The sequence below is a fragment of the Marmota flaviventris genome, chromosome 1 (assembly GCF_047511675.1).
Source record: "Marmota flaviventris isolate mMarFla1 chromosome 1, mMarFla1.hap1, whole genome shotgun sequence".
NCBI classification, from domain to species: Eukaryota; Metazoa; Chordata; class Mammalia; order Rodentia; family Sciuridae; genus Marmota; species Marmota flaviventris.
This window is the reverse complement of record NC_092498.1, coordinates 14,794,680-14,818,657: the sequence shown is the minus strand read 5'-3', so window position 1 is coordinate 14,818,657 and position 23,978 is coordinate 14,794,680. Positions and strand designations below refer to the sequence as shown.

The 23,978-nt window shown below is 41.3% G+C and overlaps 1 protein-coding gene across 4 annotated transcripts in view; it reads right to left on the bottom strand.

The window, feature by feature from the left end:
- Slc37a3 (solute carrier family 37 member 3) overlaps positions 1-23,978 on the bottom strand; it is a 48,819-nt gene that overhangs the window by 5,071 nt on the left and 19,770 nt on the right. For all 4 annotated transcript variants that reach the window (XM_071611693.1, XM_027952160.2, XM_071611695.1 and 1 more), the window contains exons 6-14: positions 21,968-22,113; positions 17,606-17,702; positions 14,352-14,436; positions 13,270-13,448; positions 10,535-10,676; positions 8,839-8,940; positions 8,219-8,266; positions 7,411-7,562; positions 286-351 (exon numbers count right to left, since the gene is read on the bottom strand). In XM_071611693.1, coding sequence (XP_071467794.1) covers positions 286-351; positions 7,411-7,562; positions 8,219-8,266; positions 8,839-8,940; positions 10,535-10,676; positions 13,270-13,448; positions 14,352-14,436; positions 17,606-17,702; positions 21,968-22,113 — 1,017 coding nt within the window. The remainder of the gene's footprint in view (positions 1-285; positions 352-7,410; positions 7,563-8,218; positions 8,267-8,838; positions 8,941-10,534; positions 10,677-13,269; positions 13,449-14,351; positions 14,437-17,605; positions 17,703-21,967; positions 22,114-23,978) is intronic.

Sequence of the window (23,978 nt, the reverse complement as noted above, 5' to 3'; positions counted from 1 at the left end):
GATTAACGGTTGGCAGATCTTAAGTAAGTCCCTTGTTGTTCTTCTGGAGTTATAAATGGCAATACTCATTAGACTCAGATCAAGGATAAATTGAGGACCCTTTTCCTCCTTGAGATAAGAATGTGTATTTTTTACTAATAAAACATTACTTTTCACAAAAGGGTCTTTAAAAGCAATCAGAAATTTTGCTATTTCTCAAAAAGTGACTTAAATAAATACTCTAAACAAAATTACTAAGAAAAATGACAAGTTTATGAAAAAAAAAAAAAAAAGGCATACACTTACCATGAGAATGAAAAAGTAGAAAACCCACATCCATCCTAAGTTGTCCTGGATTAAAGACACCAAATACTAAAAGGAAGAGAAATAAATTACAGTATAATTCTTAATAAATTAATAAATGAAGTAGCTAAAAAGTAGACTAAACAGCTATCTTAGAAAATAAGAAGGGAGTTAGGGTTTGTATGCCCATTTACAAAGCCCTTCCACGGACATGTTCCCATTTAAGCTTTATTAATGGTTCATTCTGTAAGTTTTCAGGGTGCAAATACAAAAACTGTATAAAAGATGTTACATTCAGGTTTATTTTTATTCACTCTGCTATTCAGAAAGGAAGATGAACATCCTCAAACCACTCTCACTCAAGCATTCTGTCTTCCAATGAAAGGAACAATCCATGCTTTCAGAATGCTTTGTCTTCTACATGAGCTGCTCACTTTTCAGCTCCGCCATTCACACAGGACTGCTGCTCTTCCTCGACACTCTACTGCATATTCTTTTATTTCACATTCAATTACTAAAGATTCTCATAGCATTTAATTCATTCTTTTTTGATTACAACAAAATGGATCTAACATAAAAGTTGCTGTTTTAGGCCAGCCATGGTGGTGCACACCTGTAATCCCAGTGGCTGGGGAGGCTGAGGCAGGATGATTACAAATTCAAAGCCAGCCTCAGCAAAAGCAAGGTGCTAAACTAATCAGTGAGACCCTGTCTTTAAATAAAATGGGCTGGATGCGGCTCAGTGGTCGAGTGCCCCTGAGCTCAATCCCAGGTGCCAAAAAAAAAAAAAAAAGAGAGTTGTCGATTTAACCACTTCTAAGTATACGCAACAGTGGCATCAGTTACATTCACAATGTTGTGCAACCATGAACATGAGCTGGCATACAAACCCAGAGTGCCTGTGTTTAATTTTGGGGGGGAAATACTGAGGAGTAGAATTGCTTGATCTTATAATAATTCCATATTTATTAATTATTTTTTTACATTCCCACCAGCAATGCATGGCTCTGATTTCTCCACATGCTCACCAACATTTGATATTTCATAGTTTTCTGATTACAGCTTCCCACAAGGCATGAAGTTGCATCCCTGGGTTTTATTGTTATTTTTGCTGTTGCTTTTGTACTGGGGATTGAATCCAGGGGTGCTTTTCCACTAAGCTTTTTTTTATTTTTTATTTTGAGACAGGGTCTAAGTTGCTGAGGCCTCATTAAGTTGCTGAGGCTGGCCTGGAATTTGTAATCCTTCCACCTCAGCCTCCCAAGTAGATAGGATTACAGGTGTGCGAACCACATCTGGCTCTCTCCCTGTTTTTTCTTTTCTTTGCATTTTTTTTTTTTTTTTAGATATTGATGACAGTGGAATGTATTTTGACATATTAGACATAAATGGAGTATAACTTCCCATTCTTGTGGTTGTACATGATGTGGAGTTTCACGGTCATGTATACATATAAGAACATAGGAAAGTCATGTCCAGTTCCTTCTATTGTCTTTCCTATTCCCATCCCCCTTCCCTTCCTGTCTAATCCTCCTTTGCCTAATCCAATGAATTTGTATTCCCTGCCCCCTTGTTGTAAATTAGCATCCGCATATCAGACATTTGGCCTTTGGATTTGGGGGACTGGCTTATTTCACTTAGCAAGGTAGTCTCCAGTTCCATCCACTTACCAGCAAATGCCATAAAGTCACTTTTTATGGCTAATATTTCTTTTTTCTTTCTTTTTTTTTTTTTTTTGGTACCAGGGATTGAACTCAGGGGCATTCAATCACTGAGCCACACCTCTAGCCCTATTTCGTATTGTATTTAATACAGGGCCTCACTGAGTTGCTTAGTACCTCACTTTTGCTGAGGCTGCCTTTGAACTAGCGATCCTCCTGACTCAACCTCCCAAGCCACTGGGATTACAGGCATGCACCACCATATCCAGCCTGAGTAATATTTCATTGTGTATATAGAACACATTTTCTTTATCCATTCATCTGTTGAAGGGCACCAAGGTTAGTTCCATAGCTTAGTTATGATGATTTGAGCTGCTAGAAACGTTGATGGGGCTGTGTCACTAAAGCATGCTGATTTCAAGTCCTCTGGGTATATCCAAGGAGTGGGCTGACTGGGTCAAATGATGGTTCTATTCTAAGTTTTCTGAGGAATCTCCGTACTACTTTCCAGAGTGGGTGCACCAATTTGCAGTCCCACTACAAATGTACAAGTGAACCTTTCCCCCCACATCCTCACCAACATTGTTACTTACATTTTTGATAATTGCCATCTGACTGTAGTGAGATGGAATCTCAGTGTGGTTTAATTTGCATTTCTCTAATTACTAGAGATGTTGAACATTTTTTCATATATTTTTTGCCTATTCATATTTTTTTTTCTGTGAAGTTCCTGTTTGGTTCCTTTACCCATTTATTGATTGGGATTTGGTTTGGGTGTTAAGTTTTATGGGTTCTTTATATATTCTGGAGATTAATGCTGTATCTAAAGTGCAGGTTGCAAAGATTTTCTCCTATTCTTTAGACTCTCTGTTCACATTTTTGTTTCCTTTGCTGTGAAGAAGCTTTAGTTTGATATCCCATTGATTCTTGATTTTACTTCTTGTGCTTCAGACATCTTGTTGAGGAAGTCAGTTCCTAAACCAAAATGCTGGAAAGTTGGATGGGCCTACTGGGTCTCTGGTCTAATGCCTAGATCCTTGATCTATTTTAACTTTTGTGCAGGACGAGATAGTGGTTAAATTTTATTATACTACACATGGATTTCCAGTTTTCCCAATACCATTTGTTGAAGAGGCTATCTTTTCTCCAATGTAGGTTTATGGTGCCTCTTGTCTAGTATGAGATAACTATATTTATGTGGGTTTGTCTTTGTGTCTTCTATTCTGTTCCATTGGTCTTCATGTCTGTTTTGGTGCCAATACCATGCTGTTTTTCTTACGATAGCTCTGTAGTATAATTTAAGGTCTGGTATTATGATGCTTCCTACTTTTCTTTTCTTACTAAGTACTGCTTTGATTATTCTGGGACTCTTGTTTTTATAAATGAATTTCATGACTGCTTTTTCTATTTCTATGAAGAATATCATTGGAATTTTAATAGGAATTGCATTAAGTCTGTATAGTGCCTTTTTTTTTTTTTTTTTTTTTTTTGGTAGTATGGCCATTTTGACAATATTAGTTCTGTCTATCCATGATTCTAGGAGATCTTTCCATCTTCTAAGGTCTTCTTTAATTTCTTTCTTTAGTGTTCTGTAGTTTTCATTGTAGAAGTTTTTTACCTTTTTGTTATATTGATTTCCAAGTTTTGTTGTGGTTTGGTTTTTGGGATTTTTTTGTTTTGTTTTGTTTTGGAGGCTGTTGTAATGGGATTTTGTTCCTAATTTCTCTTTCAGCTGATTCATTGTTGGTGAATAGAAATGCAACTGATTTACAGGTGTTAATTTTATATCCTGCTACTTTGCTGAATTCGTTTATGAGTTCTAGGAGTTTTATGGTGGAGATTTTTGGGTATTCTAAATGTAGAATCATGTCATAGGTAAATATCTCCCTGTATTTTTGATTTGCATTTTCCTAATGAATAAGAATGTTGAGAATATTCTGTATATACTTGTCATGAAAATTTGTCCCTGTGTTTTCTTCTAAGAGTTTTACAATCTTAGCTCTTAAGGTTGGTCTTTAATCCATTATGAGTTAACATTTGTACAGGACAAAGTAAGTATCCAACTTCACTCTTTTGCAAGAGGATATCCAGTTTTCCCAATACCATTTGTTGAAGAGATCATCCTTTCCCTCATTGAATTGTCTTGGAACCCTTGTCAAAAATTGATTGACCATAGACTTGAGGGTCACCTGTGTGCTTTTATCACACACTGCTTAAATTTTATAAGTGGGAAAATTAAAGCAGAACAATTAGCCTAGATTACAACATGTAAAGCAAAAAAGTAGAGGCTTAATCACCTGCGAAAGGAAGCATAGTGGCTATCTGAACACTCTGACTGCAACTTTTGTGTGGGGTGGGTAGGTACTAGGGATGGGCCCCAGGGGTACCCTACACTGAGCTACATTCCCTGCCCTTTTCATTTTGAGACAGGATCTCACTAAGTTGCCAAGGTGGCCTCAAACTTGCCTCATCCTCCCAGAGTAACTGGGATTACAGGCATGAGCCACCATGCCCAGCAAATTTATCTTTTTTTAAAACAGCATAGTCAATAAGTAATTCACATAACATAAAGTTCACCTTTTAAAAGTGTAAAACTAAACGGTTTCTAGTGTATCTTCAGAGTTGTACAATCTTGCCTAACTGTAATTTTTCGACATTATCATCAGCCCTAAAAAAACTTTTACCCATCAGTAGTCATTCCCCCATCCCACCCAGACCAACACAACCCTCAACCCAATTTTTTTCCCAATAGAGTTGTCTATTATGGACATCTCATATGAATATAACAAATATAGATAGATAGATAGACAGACAAGACAGACAGACACACTTTTCTTTTTCAGTACTGGATACTGAACCCAAAATCTCATGCATGCTAGGCAAGTGCTCTACTACTAAGCTACATTCCTGGCCCTATCAGCATAATACATATATGGGGTTTTTTTTGGTACTGGGGATTGAACCCAGGAGCACTTAACCACTGAGCCACATCCCAGCCCTTTTAATTTTGTATTTTAAGACATTCTCATTAAGTCACTTAGGGCCTTTCTAAGTTGCTGAGGCTGGCCTCAAACTTGCAATCCTCCTGCCTCAGCCTTCCGAGACTCTGGGACTACAGGCATGCACCACTATGCCTGACTCAGCATAATATTTTTGAGGTTCACCTATCATTCTTTTCTAACTGCTGTTTATCCATTCATCAGCTGATAGACATTTGGGTTGTTTCTCCTTTTTAGCTTCTATGAATAATGAAGCTTATGAACGTTTATGTATACGTTTTAATGTGGATATCTGTTCTCATTTCCCTTGGGCATGTACTACAACTTTATCTTACTGAGCCCCAGTTATGTGTCCAAACGGTGCTAAGCACTGGAAACACAAAGACGGATGAAACACAGTACTTGTTCCCAGGAATACAGAGCCTGGTGCAGAGGACAGATGGACAAACAGTAAAGGTGGATGCACGAAGCTGAGTGCTCTACTGGAGGTATGCATCCACTGCTATGGCAACCAGAAAGAGTAAACAATGAATTATTTTCTTGAGAAGATAGAAGAAGGGGCAGCAACCATATTACTCAGGGCAGTCAGGGGAATGGCTGAGGGATAGGCTAAGAGAGTTTGAATCTGAAGTCCTAGAGTTTGTGATTTCAGGCAGTGGGACATCCTTTGGAAATCAACATGGAGGAAGGAGGTTAAGGTACAGTGCTTGCCTCTCACGCATGAGGCCCTGGGTTCAATCCCCAGCAACACACACACACACACACACACACACACACACACACACAACACAGAGAAGGAATGAGCACAGCTAACTATGATTCACTCCTGATATGCTTCCATGACCATGGAGGTCAGTCTAATGCTGACCCAGTCCAGTTAGGGATCTCAACATTGGCAGGTGAGATATTCTAAATAAAAGTATACTCCCTGAAATGCAATTATAATTCACCTATTTAATTAATGAAGAACACATCAGTGAGGAAGTATATTGGGAAAAGGAAGCCCAATACAGTCATTCTTTATCCTAAAAATTTAGATGTCTGACCTGATAACCAATAACATTTTAAAATTTCTACTCCAAAGTATGATCACATAATTCTCCAAACCTTGCTAAGGTTTTTCCCCTTCTAGTCTTATAACCAAATATGCTGAGCATGCAATTTGCCAACTGCATCATGCATTCCTTCTTTGATAACTTAGCAAATACCATAAGTTTATTGTGTGTGCCAAGCACCAGCTAGGTATGGGGGCTACAGAAGAATACAAGCCAAAATGCCACCTTTGTGGGCAAGAGGGAGGTCAACAATAAGCTACACTTCATGGCTGGAAGGTGACAAGCAGTAAGATGATTTACCTCTATACCCACTTTCTCAATTTACCACCAGCAATCAGAAACTCACTGCCCCCAAAGTAGGCAAGCTAGCAAACTTCCAAGCTATCAGTGACCTTCTAAATGTCCACACTAAGAAGCTCGGTCCTTCAGTGCTACTCCTGACCTTTCCACATCTATGGCCTATTGACCAATGCCTACTCAAATGCTATTCCCTTGATTGCATGTGACACTGGGCATTCTCTGAGGATCCACCTGCATTCTCTTTCCCCAGTAAATGTCTCATCCACTTCCATGGGTTCAACTATTTCACCCATGGAGACAAGTCCCAAATCCATATTTTTGTAAAATTACCATATCCCATGAGAGGTATGTTTCATGACATATCTCTTCCTGAAAGAAAGCCTGAATTTAAGCAAAAAGGGGCAATTTGAATAGTTCTGACTACATATGGTAAGCCAATCTTAGCTTACGGCTCTCTAATGTCAGACTGTATAAGAATCACCACAAAGGCCCACGGAAACACAGGCCCTAGGCCCACCACAGGGAGCCTGCAGTAAGCCCTGTGTCTGAATCCCAGATGATTCTGATACAAGACACTTATGGACCACGCTTTGAAATATTCAGGTCTCTGGGCATGCAGGAAACAATGTGCCTCAGAGGCAGTTGCAGAGTCCAGGGTCCCATGTGACAGGGACACATGTAAAGAACGGATGTACAGGGACACATATGCTTTTGGAAGAGAGACACTAAAAAGAGGAGAAAAATGGGGTCTGTATGCAGATGGGGATAATAGATGCATGCGTCTCACACCATCCCCACTTGGAGCGCCAAGTTTGGCCTGGGAAGAAGGGGGCGGTGGACTGGGGCAGAAGGATCAATTTTAAGAAGTCTTAGTTTATTTGCAGACAGGAAGAATCTGCAGGTAAAAATGGAAAGAAGAAACTAAGAAAGGCAGAGGACCTTCCGCATCAGTTCACAACAGCTGGGCCACAGAGGAGATGAAAACCTAAGGCTTTCAGCGTAGCAAGTATTCCACAGCACGAGAGTGCCACCTACTGTGGCCCAGACAGTGGCACTTTTCCACTCGCCATGAAAGATTTAGCATTTAATCCCAACCCATCTCTGTTCTCTCACCTGGCCCACAGCAGCTCCAATGCTCCCGGTTCCGTCAACAATTCCTGTGACCGTTGCTAAAGCCTCACTGCTCCCTTGGATCAGCTCTTGGCGACCCAGGTCCGCTGAAATAGCTGAGCTGATCATGTTAGAAGGTCCACCAATAAAAAACCCTGCAGTCAAAAACAGAACAGGTTCTTATGAAAACATGATTCATATCAACACTAGCAAGCCATTGGATAGGGCAAAATATCATTCTGACACTGTAATTAGTAGGTTAAAGAGGAATGGAAAGAAAAAGGAAAGTCCCAGATAGTATCATATTCAAACTGTTAACATCCACTCCTCTGGGATGTTCTTGAGTTGTGTCACACTCTGATGTATTGATAGAAAATACACAGAAAGGAAACATGTAGCAAATCATGTGACATTTGCTTTAATAACTAATGGCACCAGCTCGTCAAATTTTACTATGGCAGAGCTGTGTCATTCAATCAGTTGACCACCTAAATTTAACCAAACACAGAAAAACACAGCAGGCAAAAAAGAAGTTATGTCAATAGTACAGGTGAGTAAACCGGTTTCCGATGTGGTGTCTTCCCAGCCACTTTCTGAAGTCATACCCAAAGGTGGGCAACATCAAAATTTTTAGAAAATGCCTCAGCAGGGACTGCTTCTGTCATAAAAGGACTGAAAGCCAGTTAGAGCAGAGACTAGAATCTAGAAAAGGAGCCACCTTTCTATCACTTGAGTTCCCTGTAACTAGCTTTTAGTAGCAATCAGATTAAGAGAAAGAAGAACAGCACAGTGAACCGAGCCATCGCCGTACCTGTAACCGTCATCAGAAGCGCATTGATGGACTTATTATTTGGAGAACCTGTGAGGAGACACAGACACGCCACAGTGACTACAAAAGCAGTGACGTGGGCGTCCACAAAGAGGACACAAAGGCCTGAATCTTATGACCTCACAAATCCCTCCCAGAGCCACAAAGAGAGACGGTTCTTTCAAGGCCTTTTCCAACTTTTATTTGTAATGTCTGCCTCTTGCTGGTGCCCAAGTTAATGAGACTTTTAAAAGCTAGAGAAAAGCTCTCCCCACCACAACAGCACTGAGGACATACCCACGTCTACTAATCAGCATCTTCCTGCTTTTGAAACCTCACCCCTTTTATTGTTTTATTGGCTCTAATGCTGTCCCTCTGGAGCCACCCCTCAAACAAGCACACACACTCCCAGGCAAGCTTTTAAACAAATCGGCCAGGCAAGAGACGCCAGCTTCCTCCGACACAAATGAAACCACTGATGTCAGTGTTTCCCGGCACTCACGGGACTATACAAAGGTGACATATCATGCCTCAGCTGGTCACAGACTCTTTCCAGGGCTGGTCCCTTACTCTAGGAAAATGATTATTCCCAGAGATTAGGAAACAATGTAAGGAATACTCACGACTGTACCCAACAAGGGAGCCAATTGCAAGGATCAGGCTAAGGGCCAACACTGGTGCTCTCTTCTGTAGGATGTCAGAGATGAAGCCTTGCAAAGTCCCACCTTCAAACAAAAAGAGACACTAGTCACAACCATTTCAGCTGTGAGCTCGGCTGCCTGTACTCTCTAGAACTATCAGGTCCAGCCAAAATGGCACCAGCTCTCCCCAAAAGTCCACGCCACCATTTCCTTTTAGGAAGATAAACTGACTTAAATCAGCATGATGGTCGATGAGGACAGGACACCACAAATCCAACATCCAGATAAGAAAAATCATCAAAACGAGCCATGATTACTTACTATTTTCCCTACAAAAACAAATTGTGAGTGCTTTTCCTGATTTTTTCCCCAGCTTTTTAATTTAAAAGATGATCAAAGAAGGACCACACTTCACAAGCTACTAGCAGAGCCAATCAAAAATTCACTAAAATGAAATGCAGCAATTATGATTTAGTAGTAACAAACAGGTGAGGAGGCTCAGGAGGTGATGTGATTCCTTTGGGTAACACTGTCATATTCAAATAAAATGTCAGTTTGAGTTTTAGGGGATATAGAACACCTGGTACACCCCCATCATATGGCCGGCATCTAGGCAATTTTAATTTCAGAAGGCACAAAAGTATGGTCAGGTTTAACTGGCTGTGGTGGTTCAGGCCTGTAATCCCAATGATTGGGGAAGCTGAGGCAGGAGGATCACAAGTTCAAGGCCACCCTGGGCAACTTAGTGAGATCCTGTCTCAAAATAAAATTTAAAAAGGGCTGGTGTTGTAGCTCTGTGGTAGAGAGCTTCTGGATTATGGAAGAAGATGCATTTTCATATACCTAAGGTTTCTGTTCTGTTTTTGTTTTGGGTACCAGGAATTGAATCCAGGAGCGCTTAAAACTGAGCCACATCCCCAGCCCTTTTTTTGATTTTTTGTTTAGAGAAAGAGTCTTGCTAAGTTGCTTAGGGCCTCGCTACATTGCTGAGGCTGACTTTGAACCTGTAATCCTCCTGCCTCAGCCTCCCAGGCTGCTGAGATTACAGGTGTGTGCCACCTCATCTGGTGATATTAAGTTTTTGCCGTAGCCATGTATGTGTCACACCCACTGAACTTTCTTATTTAAGAGTTTACTTCCTTGTTCAAGTTGGCTATAGCACAAAGTCACTGTTAAAATCCGTTGTACACAATGAAGCAATTGCAAAACACAAAAATTAATTTCTGCTGTTGTTCCTACCTCTAGGATCTGACAATGTACACACCATGGTATTATTTCTGCTTCCTAGGCTGGGGGGGTGGGTGGAGAAGGTGAGAGGCAGTGAAAATGAACACATTCACATCTAACTTGAATCTCTCACACAATTAGCTTCAGAGCCAAGATAGCACAGAAAGTATACAAAAGAATTGTGTTTAAAGAGATCTCAAGCACTTCCCAAGACAAAAGAAGTGACTCCTAAACAAAAAACTGAGAAAAGAGAGCCCTCTGAATCACAGCCTTGCCTTGGGTTGGATCTTCCTTCCTATGGATAATTTTTAAGAGTTTGTTCACTGTTAGGACAGTTTAGGAAAAATGGTTCCAGAATGAGTAATTAAACTTTAAATGGAGTCAGACTCCACAATCCAGTAAAAGGCTACTAGTGACTAACTATTATGGAAGAAGATGCACTTTCATATACCTATGATTCCTCCAACATCGTACCAGATGGACAACTGGTCAGCTTCAGCCTCCTTCCATCTGAAGTTGTTACTCAGATAAAAGGGCAACCAGAAGAAGAAGGAGTAATTCACCAGTTTCAGGCAGGCGTAGGCCAGTGAATACTACAAGAAAAACATACAACTATCAGCAAGGGACAAACAGCATGGCACAACATGACCACAGCTTTTAATGTAATTAAAAAACACAGCAAAATATAAGAGCTGGGGATGAATGGTACCTGACTTCAAAAATTAAACAACTTTACAAATTCCCATCTGCCCACTTATACCCAGTCTCCCTCTCTCCGTACTCCGGGTAGCTTCCAGAAAGGCCTTTGGAATAAAAAACAAAACCAAAAACATAGTATGCGGCTCTTTCTTAACTATCCCTGGCTTCTCCAAGTTCTCTGGTAGAAGCAAACCAGAGTTTGAAATCCAGAAGGCAGGGCACAGACCTCTATTTCTTATTCAGATAAAGGTGAATGATATTCTTGCCACTGACCAGTATTAGCCACAGGCAAATAAAAATAGCAACCATCACAGCTCTTACTTTCTTGGTTATTCTACTTTCAGCAAAGTTAATATTGTGAACCACAGAGAGCATGTGACTGAGCCAAAGATCTAAGAAAAGCATCCTCATTAGAACCACTTTCACATCAGAGCTTCCAAAAGCCCTGCATTTGCACACCCAGTGGCAGAGAAGAGCATCTCCGGTGGGTCGAAAGGAAGAACATGCTCGTCCTAGGCCCTGTCACTCTGTCTTGAGGGAAAGCAGTTGCGGCTGCCTTAAGATGGTGGTGGGGCTGAGACTCCTACATTCAACACATTATTACCAGGAAATCCTGTCAGTTAGCATCAAAGGAAAGGGGGGAGGAGCAGAGGGACTGACTTCAAAGGATGTCTGGCCAGTACACTCCTGGCCATGGGGCAGCCAGTTATTCCCTGGGTATCGCTTGTTTTAAAAAAGCTCCCCTGGCAGGACAGCAGCCACCCCTAGAGAGCCATGTCCCCGTCGCCAGAGCATGCTGTCCAGACAGCCTGCTAAAGACAAAGGCACCAAGTTAACTCGACCTCCCTCACACCCCGACCCACGACAGAGAACAATGGCTTGTGAGTGCAAAGAAACAGCATCAGAGTTCAATGTGCAGTCACAACAAATTTAAAGTCTGTCTCAAAAATTAAACTATCACTAGTGGAATATTTTAGGATCTAGTTGAAAGATTATAGCTTGCCCTAAGAATAGGACTAAAGGAACTTGCATTTCCCTTATATTAAAAATCATCTTTGGCCAGGCGCGGTGGGCACGCCTATTATCCCAGCAGCTTGGGAGGCTAAGGCAGGAGGATCACAAGTTCAAAGCGAGTCTCAGCAAGTGAGGTGCTAAGAAACTCACTGAGACCCTGTCTCTAAATAAAATACACAATAGAGCTAAAGATATGGCTCAAGGGTCGAGTGCCCCTGAGTTCAATCCCTGGTACCAAAAAAAAATCTTTGAGTTTAAAAATTGCAAGAAATTACACTTACATTTTAACTCCCAATTACCTATTTGTTCTAAGTGTTTTCCTACCTTGGGGTCACAGGCAGAAGAGGACTATGAAGTCTAAAATAAGATGTCCTGTAGAACTAAATCTACCTGGGGGGGTTACACTCATGAAGCACCATTAAAAAACAAAATGACAAAAAAACAGGTGCTTGTTCACAACACAATAATCCAATGCCCTGGCCACCAGGGAAGACTGGGGTAATCTCTATCCCACTGGAGAGGGAACTAGACATGAGGATGGGTTGAGTGACTTATCCCAGGTCTCACAGAAAGGGAGTGGGTAAGCTGGAAACATCACCTATGCCTCAGTTTCCACTCCAGCCTCAGCATCTGCACTGCAAGACAGCACCGCTGCAGCAAGAGGGAGCCCGTCGGCCGTTAGGGAGCTCTCCTGACTGCGGGCTGTGGCAGCGCTGGAACGCTGCCCAAGAGACACTGTGGCATATTCTGCTCTAGACCTTCTAAAAAGGGGCAATTTTTCCCCTGGAAAGATTAGAATGTAGGCAAACAAGGCAGTCAATGAGCCGTTCAAACCATTCTTGGTCTGTATGTAAGTCTATATACCTCAATAAACCACAAAATACAAATTTAAAAATCTCAATTTTGAGCAGGGCGTGGTGGCACATGCCTGTAATCCCAGCAGCTCAGGAGGCTGAGACAGGAAGACAGCGAGTTCAAAGTCAGCCTCAGTAATGGTGAGGCACTAAGCAACTCAGTAAGACCTGTCTCTAAATAAAATAAAAATAGGGATGGGGATGTGGCTCAGTGGTCAAGTACCCCTGAGTTCAATCCCTGGTACCAAAAAAAAAAAAATCTCAATTTTGCTTTCTTAATCCCATGCTAGATGATTGTCTGCAAGCAGGACTAGTAGGTCAAGTCTGGCAACGCCCATCCTGTCTATGGCCTCTTAACTCTGAAGGTCAGTGAAGATTTTATGGTTCCCTCAGAGCTGAAAATATTTACTCTCTGACTCTTCATGGAAAAGGTTTGCCAATCCTGCTTCAGATATAAGATAAGCTGAGGGACACTATGCAACATATCTCTGAACATGCATTCCTAAAACCAAGTTATCAAAGAGAAGCTAAACACTCAAAAAGCTTTATCCCAGGCAGAGTAAATCTCAAGGCCACAACGCCTTACTGGCTGTGGTAAGGGGATTTGAACAATTCTTACCGGTATGACACCAGGAAGACAGCAAGCCTGGTAGAAACTTATTGCCTTCACTTGGGCAACAGTTCTGGACTCTTGGATAGAGTAATTAGGCTCATATTCATCTTCGTTTTCAGTACCATTAATTAACGGTCTGTGGGAATCTTCTTCAAAGTTTTCTTCTGCTTCAATACCTGGGAGACCTAAAACAACAATAAAAACTACCATTTACAGAGCACCTACTGTATGCCTGGCATGGTGCAAAGGGTTTGCATATATCATCACTTATGGGATTGATATTTTTCTTATTTACTGGTGCTCAGGTGAGCACTATCACTGAACTACATCCTCAACCTTTTTTCTATTTTGAGACAGGGCCTCACTAAATTGCTAAACTCAGTGAACCTCAAACTTGTGATCCTCCTGCTTCAACCTCCTGAATTCCTGGGGTTATGAGTGTGCACCATTGCACCTAGCTGATGTTATTTCTATTGCCATTGTGTAGAAGAAACAACTGTGGCCAGGGGTGGTGGCACATGCCTGTAATCCCAGCTACTCTGAAGACTGAGGTAGGCGGATCAAAAGATTGAGGCCAGCCTGGGTGATTTCATAAGACATTTCTCAAAATAAAATAAAAAGGGCTGAGGATGTAGCTCAGTAGTTGAGTACTTGCCTAGCTTGTGAAAAGCCCTGGGTTTAATCCCCAAAACCACACTCAAAAAAAGTAAAGAAATACAATCATGCTAATTCCTAGTCAATATCTCAATGATAAAAATCATCTGGAGGCTGGGTATGTAGCTCAATGGCAGAGCGCTTGCCGAGGCATGAGTAAAACTCTGGGTTCCATCCCCAGAGCTACAAAAAAAAAAAGTTTTTCAAATGCTAAGACTCATCTATAAAAGGTGTGTATCACTTCATTTGAACACACAGTTATGCCATGAATGGGACAATGCCAACAAGACACAAATGCCAACAGTACTCCTTTATTTTGCTGGAAGGAATTCACAGTTCTCCTAGGGAAAAAAAGAAATTCCATTTCTGGACTCATATTTCCCTTTGCCTCTTACAATAAGACATTTTGAATTAAAGATACAGCTTCTCCTCACCAATTTCTTCTGGTGACACCAGGAGTCCAAAGAAGATGACGATCCCACCAGCAAACTGCACAGACGCTGTCACCAGAAAGGCATACTAAACGAGAGGGAAGAGGTGGTTCTTACAGGGCAGTCATCACCAAGTCCTTAAAGATGAGTGCAGGGTAAAGAGGAGTAGGGCAGGAAGGAGGGGGAGACTAGGGAGGACTTCAGCACCAGGCGATCTGCCAAGTGTTCCACTTGTGACTTCTTCTTTCATCTTCCCAAGGACTCTACAAAGCTCACATAGGATCAACAGGGCTCCTTAGATACTCAGTCGCCCTACTGGATTATAAAAGCAAGACTAGCTCTCAAAATTTTTGCATCACCCAGTCTCCCATAAAAGGCACGGTATCTGCTCTCAAAGACATTACATCCAGGTGTGGGGATTAAACAACACTTACGATAAGATAATACAATACTATAAGGTAGCATGCAGCTAAATAAATGAGAAGTCCAGCCCCAGCAAGAAACACAGGGATGGGGGCAGTGGCACATGCTTATGGTCCCAGCAATGGAGACTGTCACTGGAAGATCTTAAGTTTGAGGCCAGCCTGGGCAACTTATCAAAACCCTGTCTCAAAATAAAATAAAATAGAAGAAAGGACTGAGGATGTAACTCAGTGGTAGAGCACCCTGGCATTCAATTCCTAGTACTTGAAAAGGAAGAAAGGAAGACAGACAGACAGGAATTCAAATGGAGAAAGCAGCTAAAAAGAGGTTGAAGCAGCTGGACGACAATTTAGGAAAGAGTGGAAAGTCAAAGCAATGAATGTCCTATCTTTCCAGGCAAAGGAGAGCAAAGGTACAGGGTGGGAACAAGGTGGAAAGTCACTGCATGACCAAAGGCAAGGGCTTCTGTGAGGGGATAACAGGGAATAAAACTGACTTGGAAAGGTGACACCAAATTAAAGTAACTGCCAAGCTCCGGGTGTAGCTCAGCAGTAAGCATGTGTCTAGCAGAAAGGAGAGGCCCTGGGTTCCATCCCCAGGACCACAAAAAAATTAAGAAAGAATGAGTAAAGAAGGTTGGGGATATAGCTCAGTTGGTAGAGTGCTTGCCTTGCACGCACGAGGCCCGGGTTCAATCCCCAGCACCACACACAGAAAAAGAATATGTAAAGTCAACAGCCAGGCTGCATTTATTTAAGAGATTGAAGCCTGATAGACAGATAATCTGAATTTTTCAACAAGTGAGTTACAAAATAAAAGCAATGTTTCCAGAAGTCAAGCCTGGGAACACCACAGGGGGTAAAGTGAAATTTCCATCTGAACCAATCAGTACAATCCAGGAGCAAAGCTAAGCAGACTAGAATAAAGATGCCTATTTAGACGATGGGCTTCTAACTAGACCAGAATTCCTGGTGAGTTGCCTTTAAAAATTTATCCACTTGCTGAGTACTGTGGTGCACAATTGTAATCCCAGCAACCTGGGAGGCTGAGGCAGGAGGATCACAAATAATAGCTTTAGCAATTTAGTGAGATCCTTTCTCAAAATAAAAATTTAAAAAATGCTGGGGATGTAGCTCAGTAGGAGAGTGCCCCCAAGTTTAATCTCTAGTACTGCCAAAAAAAAGTCCACTTTTTAAAAAGGCAACTTAATTTTAATTATTTTGGTTTTTGAGTAGGAAATATACTCATATGATTCAAGCCAGAAAAAATAATAGTAAAAATTCCTCTTTCCTACACCTTGCAATCCATTCATTCTTTCAATTGCCCCAACACTGTTGTCATTCAATTTTTTTTTTAATTTTTACTGTCCAGAGACTGTTTCAGAAACCCACAAGCTGATACATATATACTCATTAATTCTTCCTTGGTTTTTTTTTTTTTTTTTTGGGGGGGGGGGTTGTTTTTTCATTTTCTTATTTATTTATTTATTTATTTATGCATGCAGTGCTGGGGATTGAACCCAGGGCCTTGTGCATGCAAGGCAAGCTCTCTACCAACTGAGCTATATCCCAAATCCCTTCCTTGTTTTTTTAACAAATGGCATCATGTATGCTGCTTTGTGCCTTGCTACCTGAGACCTTTCCAGTGCCTGATCTCTAACAGCAGTTTCCTGACCTACAACTTCATAGCTGCCAAGTCTTCCTTTGAACAGGTTTATCAGAATTTAACTATTTCTCTATTGGCTGACTTTGTTTTCAATCTTTGGCTACTACAAAAAATGCCAAAATAGCTTTGTATATACATCTTTTTTTACACGTCTAACAACATTCACCTGAGCAATTAATTCCTGTGGTGCACTGCAAGTTGCCACTTTGACAGACACTGCCATCTCGACCCCCTCAAGGGGTTCTGTACTCTCCAGTCACAATGCCCATCTATTCATGGCCTCGGGAACACAACTCATCAATTTTGGGGGCTACACTAATAAGCATACAGTGTAACTTTTCTTTCTCTCCCTCCATTTTTATTGGTGTAGTTGTAATTTACATTTCTCCACTAACCCCTAAGCTCCACAAGGATGGAGATTTTTGTCCCTTTTGGTCAATACTATATTCTTCAGTGTCTTACAGCAAAGCAAGGAACTTAAAAATTTACTAAATGAATGTATAAGCTATGAGAGAAGTTGAATATTTTTTCATACATTTTTAAGCTGTTTCTACTTCCTTTCCATAATCTATCTATTCAAATCCTTTATCTTTCTTTCTATATCATTTTGGTGTTTTCCTTAAAATTTGTGAGTGTTCTTTATATAAGAGAGAATAGTAACATAGGTTATAAAGATCTATTTTTATGTGTCAAAGAGATTAGCCCTTTATCATATCATAGATTTCAAATACTTTTTCTCAATTAGTGCTAGTCTTCAGACTCTTTTTACGGTTCATCTGCCGTGAATAATTTGTTTTCAGGGGGAAGGGCAGGTTACTGGGGATTTAACCCAGGGGTACTTTATCACTGAGCTGCATCCCCAGCCCTTTTTATTTTGAGACAGGGACTTGCTAAGTTGCTTAGGGCCTCACTAAGTTACTGACCCTGGCCTTGAACTTGAGGTCCTCCTGTCTCAGCCTCCTGAGCCACTGGGATTCTAGGCATAAGCCATCATGCCCAGCAAACTTTGTGTTTTAATTCATTGGAAGCTTTTCCAATTTTAACAAAAGCCATGCCCTACCCAGACACAGCTCTACATAGTCTTGAATATGCACAGTACTACTTAGGGGAAAAAAGCATATGTTTACACACATACACACACACAGACACAAATCTGAAAAAATACCCACCTCATAACCATACTGTAGAACAGATGAAGCTAGACATGCTCCCAAAATATTGCCCACAGAAGCACAGGCACTCCAGAGACCAAAGACAACTCCTCGCCTGGGAAGGAGAACAGAAAAAAAGAGTAGACAATAAGGTCATAAGGGACTCAATATGCAGTTCAGAATAAAAATCACCATAACATGAAAAATTCACTTTATAAACTAAGCATTGAATTTTAAAACGCTTTAAATACACCAAATGACAAAACATCAGGTCTCTTCTAAGATTTTATGATATTAAAGTTCAATTTGGGGCTCATCCAAAGACACTTAAAAGAATTAAAAAAGAAAAACTGCAAATTGGGAGTATATCTATGTATCACTTATCTGATAAAAGACTTTTACATAGACCATAAAAAAACTCTCAAAACTCAATGAAAACAAACAATGCGCTAGAATTTTAAAGAACATGAACCTATAATCATCTCAAAATAAAGTTTAAAAAAATAGGGCAAAAGACCTTTATAAGAAAAGAAATAGATAGATGATGCAAATAAGTATGACAAGATGTTCAACATCATTAGACATAAGGGAAATGCAAGTTAAAATCATCAGATATCACTGTCATACCTCTAAGAATGGCTAAAATCAAGAAACAAGCAACCAAATGCTGGCAAGAAGGTAAAATAGGAACTCTTTCACTCTGCTGGTGGGAATGCAAAATGGTACCACTATGGAAGAGATTTCAAGTTTCTTAAAAGGATAAAACCCATCTACCTCATAAATTGGCCATTCTACTTCTTGGTAATTACTCAAGAAAAATGAAGGCATATGTCCACACAAAGATTTGTACACAAATGTTCACTGTAGCTGCATCTGTAGTACCAAAGCCTGAAAACAACTCAAATGTCCATCAACAGCTAAAGAGAAAAACATACGTGGTATGATGTACTACTACCCAGCTATGAAAAAGAATGAACTACTGATACTTACAACAGGAATTTCTAATTGTGCTGAATTAAAGCAGATCAAAAAAGAGCACATACTGAATGATTCCATTTATATAAAATTTTGGAAATTAAAATTAAAAAGATAGAAAGCAGATCAATGGCTGCCTAGAGACGACAGCAAAAGGATGAGCACACGAGCGGTAGGAAGGAGGAATTCTCAAGGGGCATTTCTTCATGATGATGATGACTTACAGGCGCACACAGGCCAAAGCTCTTCAAAATGTACATTTTACACATGGACAGCTTGTTGTGACCTCAATAGGGTCAAGAGAAAAAAATAAGAGATGGACCAGGTGGTGGAGTAGAAATTAGCAATTATGACAATTCCGGAGAGAAATGACCAGCTCTGGACATAGACAACAGCAGTAGGGCAGGTGAAAGAAAAAGAATTTATTTATTTTTTTTTAAAATATTTATTTATTTATTTTTAGTTTTCGGCAGACACAACATCTTTGTTTGTATGTGGTGCTGAGGATCGAACCATGGCCGCATGCATGCCAGGCAAGCGCACTACCGCTTGAGCCACATCCCCAGCCCAAGAAAAAGGATTTAAGACGTTAATTTTTTTAACATTCAAATTTGTACTTTATTCTATTTCATATTTTTCGAACCTCCCCAAGGCAGAGGGAATTTCACAAACAAATGAGATGACGGACACTGTATAGTGAGAAACAAAGTGTGAAAATTTGAGCTCCACCACTTCCAGCTGTGTAATCACCCAGGCCACCACTTGTGCTCTCGTTTGTAAGAAGCTGTGCTCCTCATAGGACTGGGTGCAGTAAGACACAATCCACAATCCTGGTGAAAGAGCTGGACAGGAGCATTATTATTGTCTAAAATTGTTTGAAAAAACCACATTCCCTAATGATCCAGAGCAACAACAGGATTCAGCCAAAGTAACAGCTACTATTAGGACCAATGTCCTCCCTCAGCAGATCACTCAATTTCTCTGGGCCACCAACTTTTTTCATCTGGAAAACAAATGATTTGACCTGAACAATCTCTCAATTCATCTCCAGTTCTAAAATACCCCAGTTCTATAAAACTATTAAAGGCCATCAAGAGAGTCGTGGAGGGAAAGTCAGAAAGTCAGGATCCAAATAACACTGGCTGACCAAAAACACGGTGTAGAAGAGTCTGGCTGACAATAACTCTGTTTTAAGCTGCCCAGTCTTTGAGGGCTTTGTGGGTTACTGTGACAGTTCACAGGAAGTCAGAGTCTAAGTAAGGCGCTACTGATTCCACTCCCAGCACAACCTGTTAAAAAAAACGGGCTCCTCTCAAAGTTGAACTGCAACAACTCTCTTCGCCTTTTCTGTGACTGATTCACAAAATAATGAAGCGGTCAGTTTGTACAGTCACTGGTATCAAACACTCTGTCAGCCGATTTATAAAAGCTTAGAATTCTCTCAAAATGACACTAGTTAAAACTAGTATCTTTCAAGTGACAGTATGTCAATTGGTCTATCTTTGTTCTTTCTATCTTCTGATTAATAATAAAAAGTAACATTTTATAATTTCTAAAAATCACAAATTAAAAACAAATTACCTTAAAATCTTAATAGAAAAAAAAAAATCAGCCCACTAACTGGAGAGGCTGAGGCAAGAGGATCACAAATTCAAGGCCAGACTGGACAGCTCAGCAAGACTCTGTCTCAAAATGAACAACATAAAAGCTGGGATGTAGCTCAGTCACAGAGCGCCCTTGGGTCCACTCCCCAGCACTCCCCCACCCCGCCCTGCCCCTCCAAAGACTAAGCAGGCCCTCTCATCTACTCCAAGAGAAAACTGTAATACCCTGGGCCACGCCTTTTACAATGGGACTGTGTTAAACCAGTGACGCCAGAGTTAGAACAGAAATCACTAGCACCCGGAAACACCATCAGAACGTTCTTAAATGGTATTTACTCTAACCACAAGACGTTTTATAGATGAACTTTCAAAACATTATAGATCATAAGTGACCAAGTTAACTCCCATTATAAAATAGGGAAAGCTGGGAAACTGAGAGGAGCCACTCAGAGCATGTACTCAACACCAGCGGGCTATAATGTCTGTCGCACACACTGTTCCTCATGTAAACTAGCCACACACAAGAAAAGACAGAGCCATACACGAGTAAATAAGCATCTGACAACACATGATAAACAGCAATGTTCCAGAAGGGCAACGATCCATAATAAATCAAGTCTCTGCTTATCCCAGCTTATTTCCCACCCTATGACTCTGGCATGGCTCTTCTTCCTGGGTGGCCCAGAGGATGCATTAGGAGGTACCTATCTTCATCCTGTGGTCCATATCACACACACAAAGTCAAATGTAATCTCACAACTATGTGAAGGGTTAAGGGAAAAGTGTCCAATCTAAACCCCAAAGTTTGGCATTCTCCGTTTGAATCTTGTTACTGTCCCTGCTATGTGACTTTAGGCAAGTCACATGGATAAATTTTAGCCTCAGTTTCCTTCTCTTTATATAAGAAAGTTAAACTTGATCACTGCATCTCAAAAAAGGACAGAGAAGGCAAAACTCAAAAGAAGATAAGAGATGGGACGTCATGTGAGACAAGGTTTTCTAAAGGAAGATGATTTAAAAAAAAAAAAAAAGGCAGACACAGTGGTACACATCTGTATTCCCAGTGACTCAGGAGGCTGAGGAAAGAGGATCTTAAGTTCAAGGCCAGTTTCAATAAGTTAGGGAGACCCTGTCTCAAAATAAAAGAAAGCTAGGGATGTGGCTCATTGGTGCCCTGGAGTTCAATCCCCTGTACCGGGGGGAAAAGACAAAAACGAGATATACTGCTTTAGCTCACACTCAAAACTGAAGATGGCCAGCAGTGTTAGCAACGTGTCCTGCTGGCGAAGACCATCTCTGAGGTCCACACCATCTTCCATACACTTCAACATGAACTGAAATAGAAGGAAGATGTGAACAGTGGGCTCTAGTTTGGATCTGGAATGCCCCTCAAGGGCTCGTGTGTGGGAAGCTTGGTCCCCAGCTGGTGGTACTACGGAAGGTGGTGGAAACCTCAGGAGGCGTAGGTCACTGGAGGCGTGTTCTTGAAGGGTGTATCTTGTCCCAGCACCCACCACCACCTTCCCAGCCATCATGAGGTGAACAGCTTCGCTCTACACAGAATGTTCTGCCCACACCCCCGAGTCCCAGCAACAATGGAAGCAGGTGACCATAGACTGAAACATCTGAAACCAGGAGCCATAATACACTTCCCTTCTCTGAGTTATTTTCCGGGTTTTGGGTCATGGTGACAGAAAGGTGACTAACAGTGTCTAAGGCATCAAGTTAATAGACTCTGATGAAACTGAATAATCCAACATTAAAACCATTTGAGTAATGGGAGAGAAAGGAAGAGTCATACCCATTTTTCCCAAACCAGTTGCCCATCACAGCGACCACACAGGGCCAGCCAGTGGACTGCAGCAGGCCATTCACAATCCACAGGCAACAATAGAGCCATCTGTTGTAGAAGTGCAGCCATTCTGTGAGAGTGCCAAAGACAAACACCTTTGAAAGAAAGAAAAAGGAACATGTGACGTCCACGTGGACACTGTGAGTATGCCCAACTGCCACCAGACTACACCAAGAATACATTTAAACAACTCACACCCGAAAGCAGTGTGGCGAACAGGGTGGCTCAGAGCTGGCACCAAGAAAGTAACCATGGGATCACCAGAAAGGCAAAGGCGTCAAATGACATGAATCAGTATCATCTTTCTAACTGGCATCTTCCTCTCTTAAAAGTGAAGGCCTCCTTTTTCACCTCATTTTACATCTCCCCACTGCTGCCTTAGGCCTGTGTGGTGGAGGGAGGGCCGTCTCCCAAGGGCTGCAGAACTGAGCAAGCCCTGCGTGTATGTGTGTAGTTAAAGTCTGGGTAAAGTCCCGGGCAAGTCTAGCTGTCGGGACTGCAGCTACCCAGCTCACCTGCGTATGAGAAACCTGTCTGACTTGTCATCTGCTGAGTCATCTAGTAGGTTCCATTGAGTGGCTGCTTTTTTCCAGGCATCTGGCTCAAGGGGATATTTTATTTGCAGTCAAAATCTATTTTGAGAATACTTGGCATGGGTTACAAAATAGTATGCAGAATACTATCAAGTTCCAGTTATGAGACATTCTGGAATAAGCAGAACTATAAGGACTGAAAAACAGTCTGCAGTTGCCAGGAGCTGGGGAGAGCATGGGGTAGTTTATGCTACCCTACTTGTGGGCACTCAGAACTATATGCTAAAATGGTGAGTTTATGTATGAAACGAAATTTCAAAAAGTACTTTTAGAAGCATATGTACAGGTTTAAAAATATGTACAGGTTTAAAAGTATGTACAGGTTTAAGCCGGGCACAGTGACACATACCTATAGTCCCAGCAGCTCAGGAGGCTGAGGCAGGAGGATCATGAGTTCAAAACCAGCCTCAGCAATGATGAGGTGCTAAGCAACTCAGTGAGACTCTGTCTCTAAATAAAATACAAAATAGGAGGCTCATGGTAGAGCGCTTGTTGTGGCTCAGTGGTAGAGTGCTTGCCTAGCATGTGTGAGGCGCTGGGTTTGATCTTCAGCACCATATAAAAATAAATAAATAAAATAAAGGTATTGTGTCCACCTACAACTAAAAAAAAAAAAAAAAATAGGGCTGAGGATGTGGCTCAGTGGTCGAGTGCCCCTGAGTTCAATCCCCAGTACCAAAAAATATATATACAGGTTTAAGTATGTGTGGGAGAGCAGCTTTTGAATAGATAAATAAGTTCCTAAAATTTCAAGGAAACAAGTTTTTTCCTGGACTCAAATGGTAGACATTGAAAACAAAAATAAATTAGGGTCTAACTAAACTTTGTGGTTTCAATCAACCCATGAACTCCTTAACAGATGCTAGTAAGCAATAAAGATGGATCTGATCTGGACACTGCCTTTCACGGCACCTAACGTGCCAGGCACTGTTCCAAAGGCTGTGCACTCACACCCACCTCAGTGTAACCCAGGAGCGGGGACACGCACATCCCTTTCCAAATGAAGAAACTGAAGCCTCTTTTCAAATGAAGAGAGCATGAGCTAGGAAACTGCAGAAAGGGTGGAAACCGAGGCCATCCTGACCTATGAAATCTGTGGTCTTCACCCTTGTGCCACCCACTCTCAGGGTAAGCAAGACCCAAACAGAAATAACCAGGCTAAGCAGCAGAAGATTACAAGTGTCTGCAAAGAAACACAGGCACAGAAGCTTAGAGGAGAGATGAATGTTACTTTCAGGAGTGGAGCCCATCAAGTCAGAAGGGTCATGTGGCCAAGGACTTGAAGGAGATGCTGGGGCAGACCACAGAGAGCTGAAGAGTGCCACGCAAGGAGGGAAGAAGAACAGGGACAAAAGCACCAAGGTAGA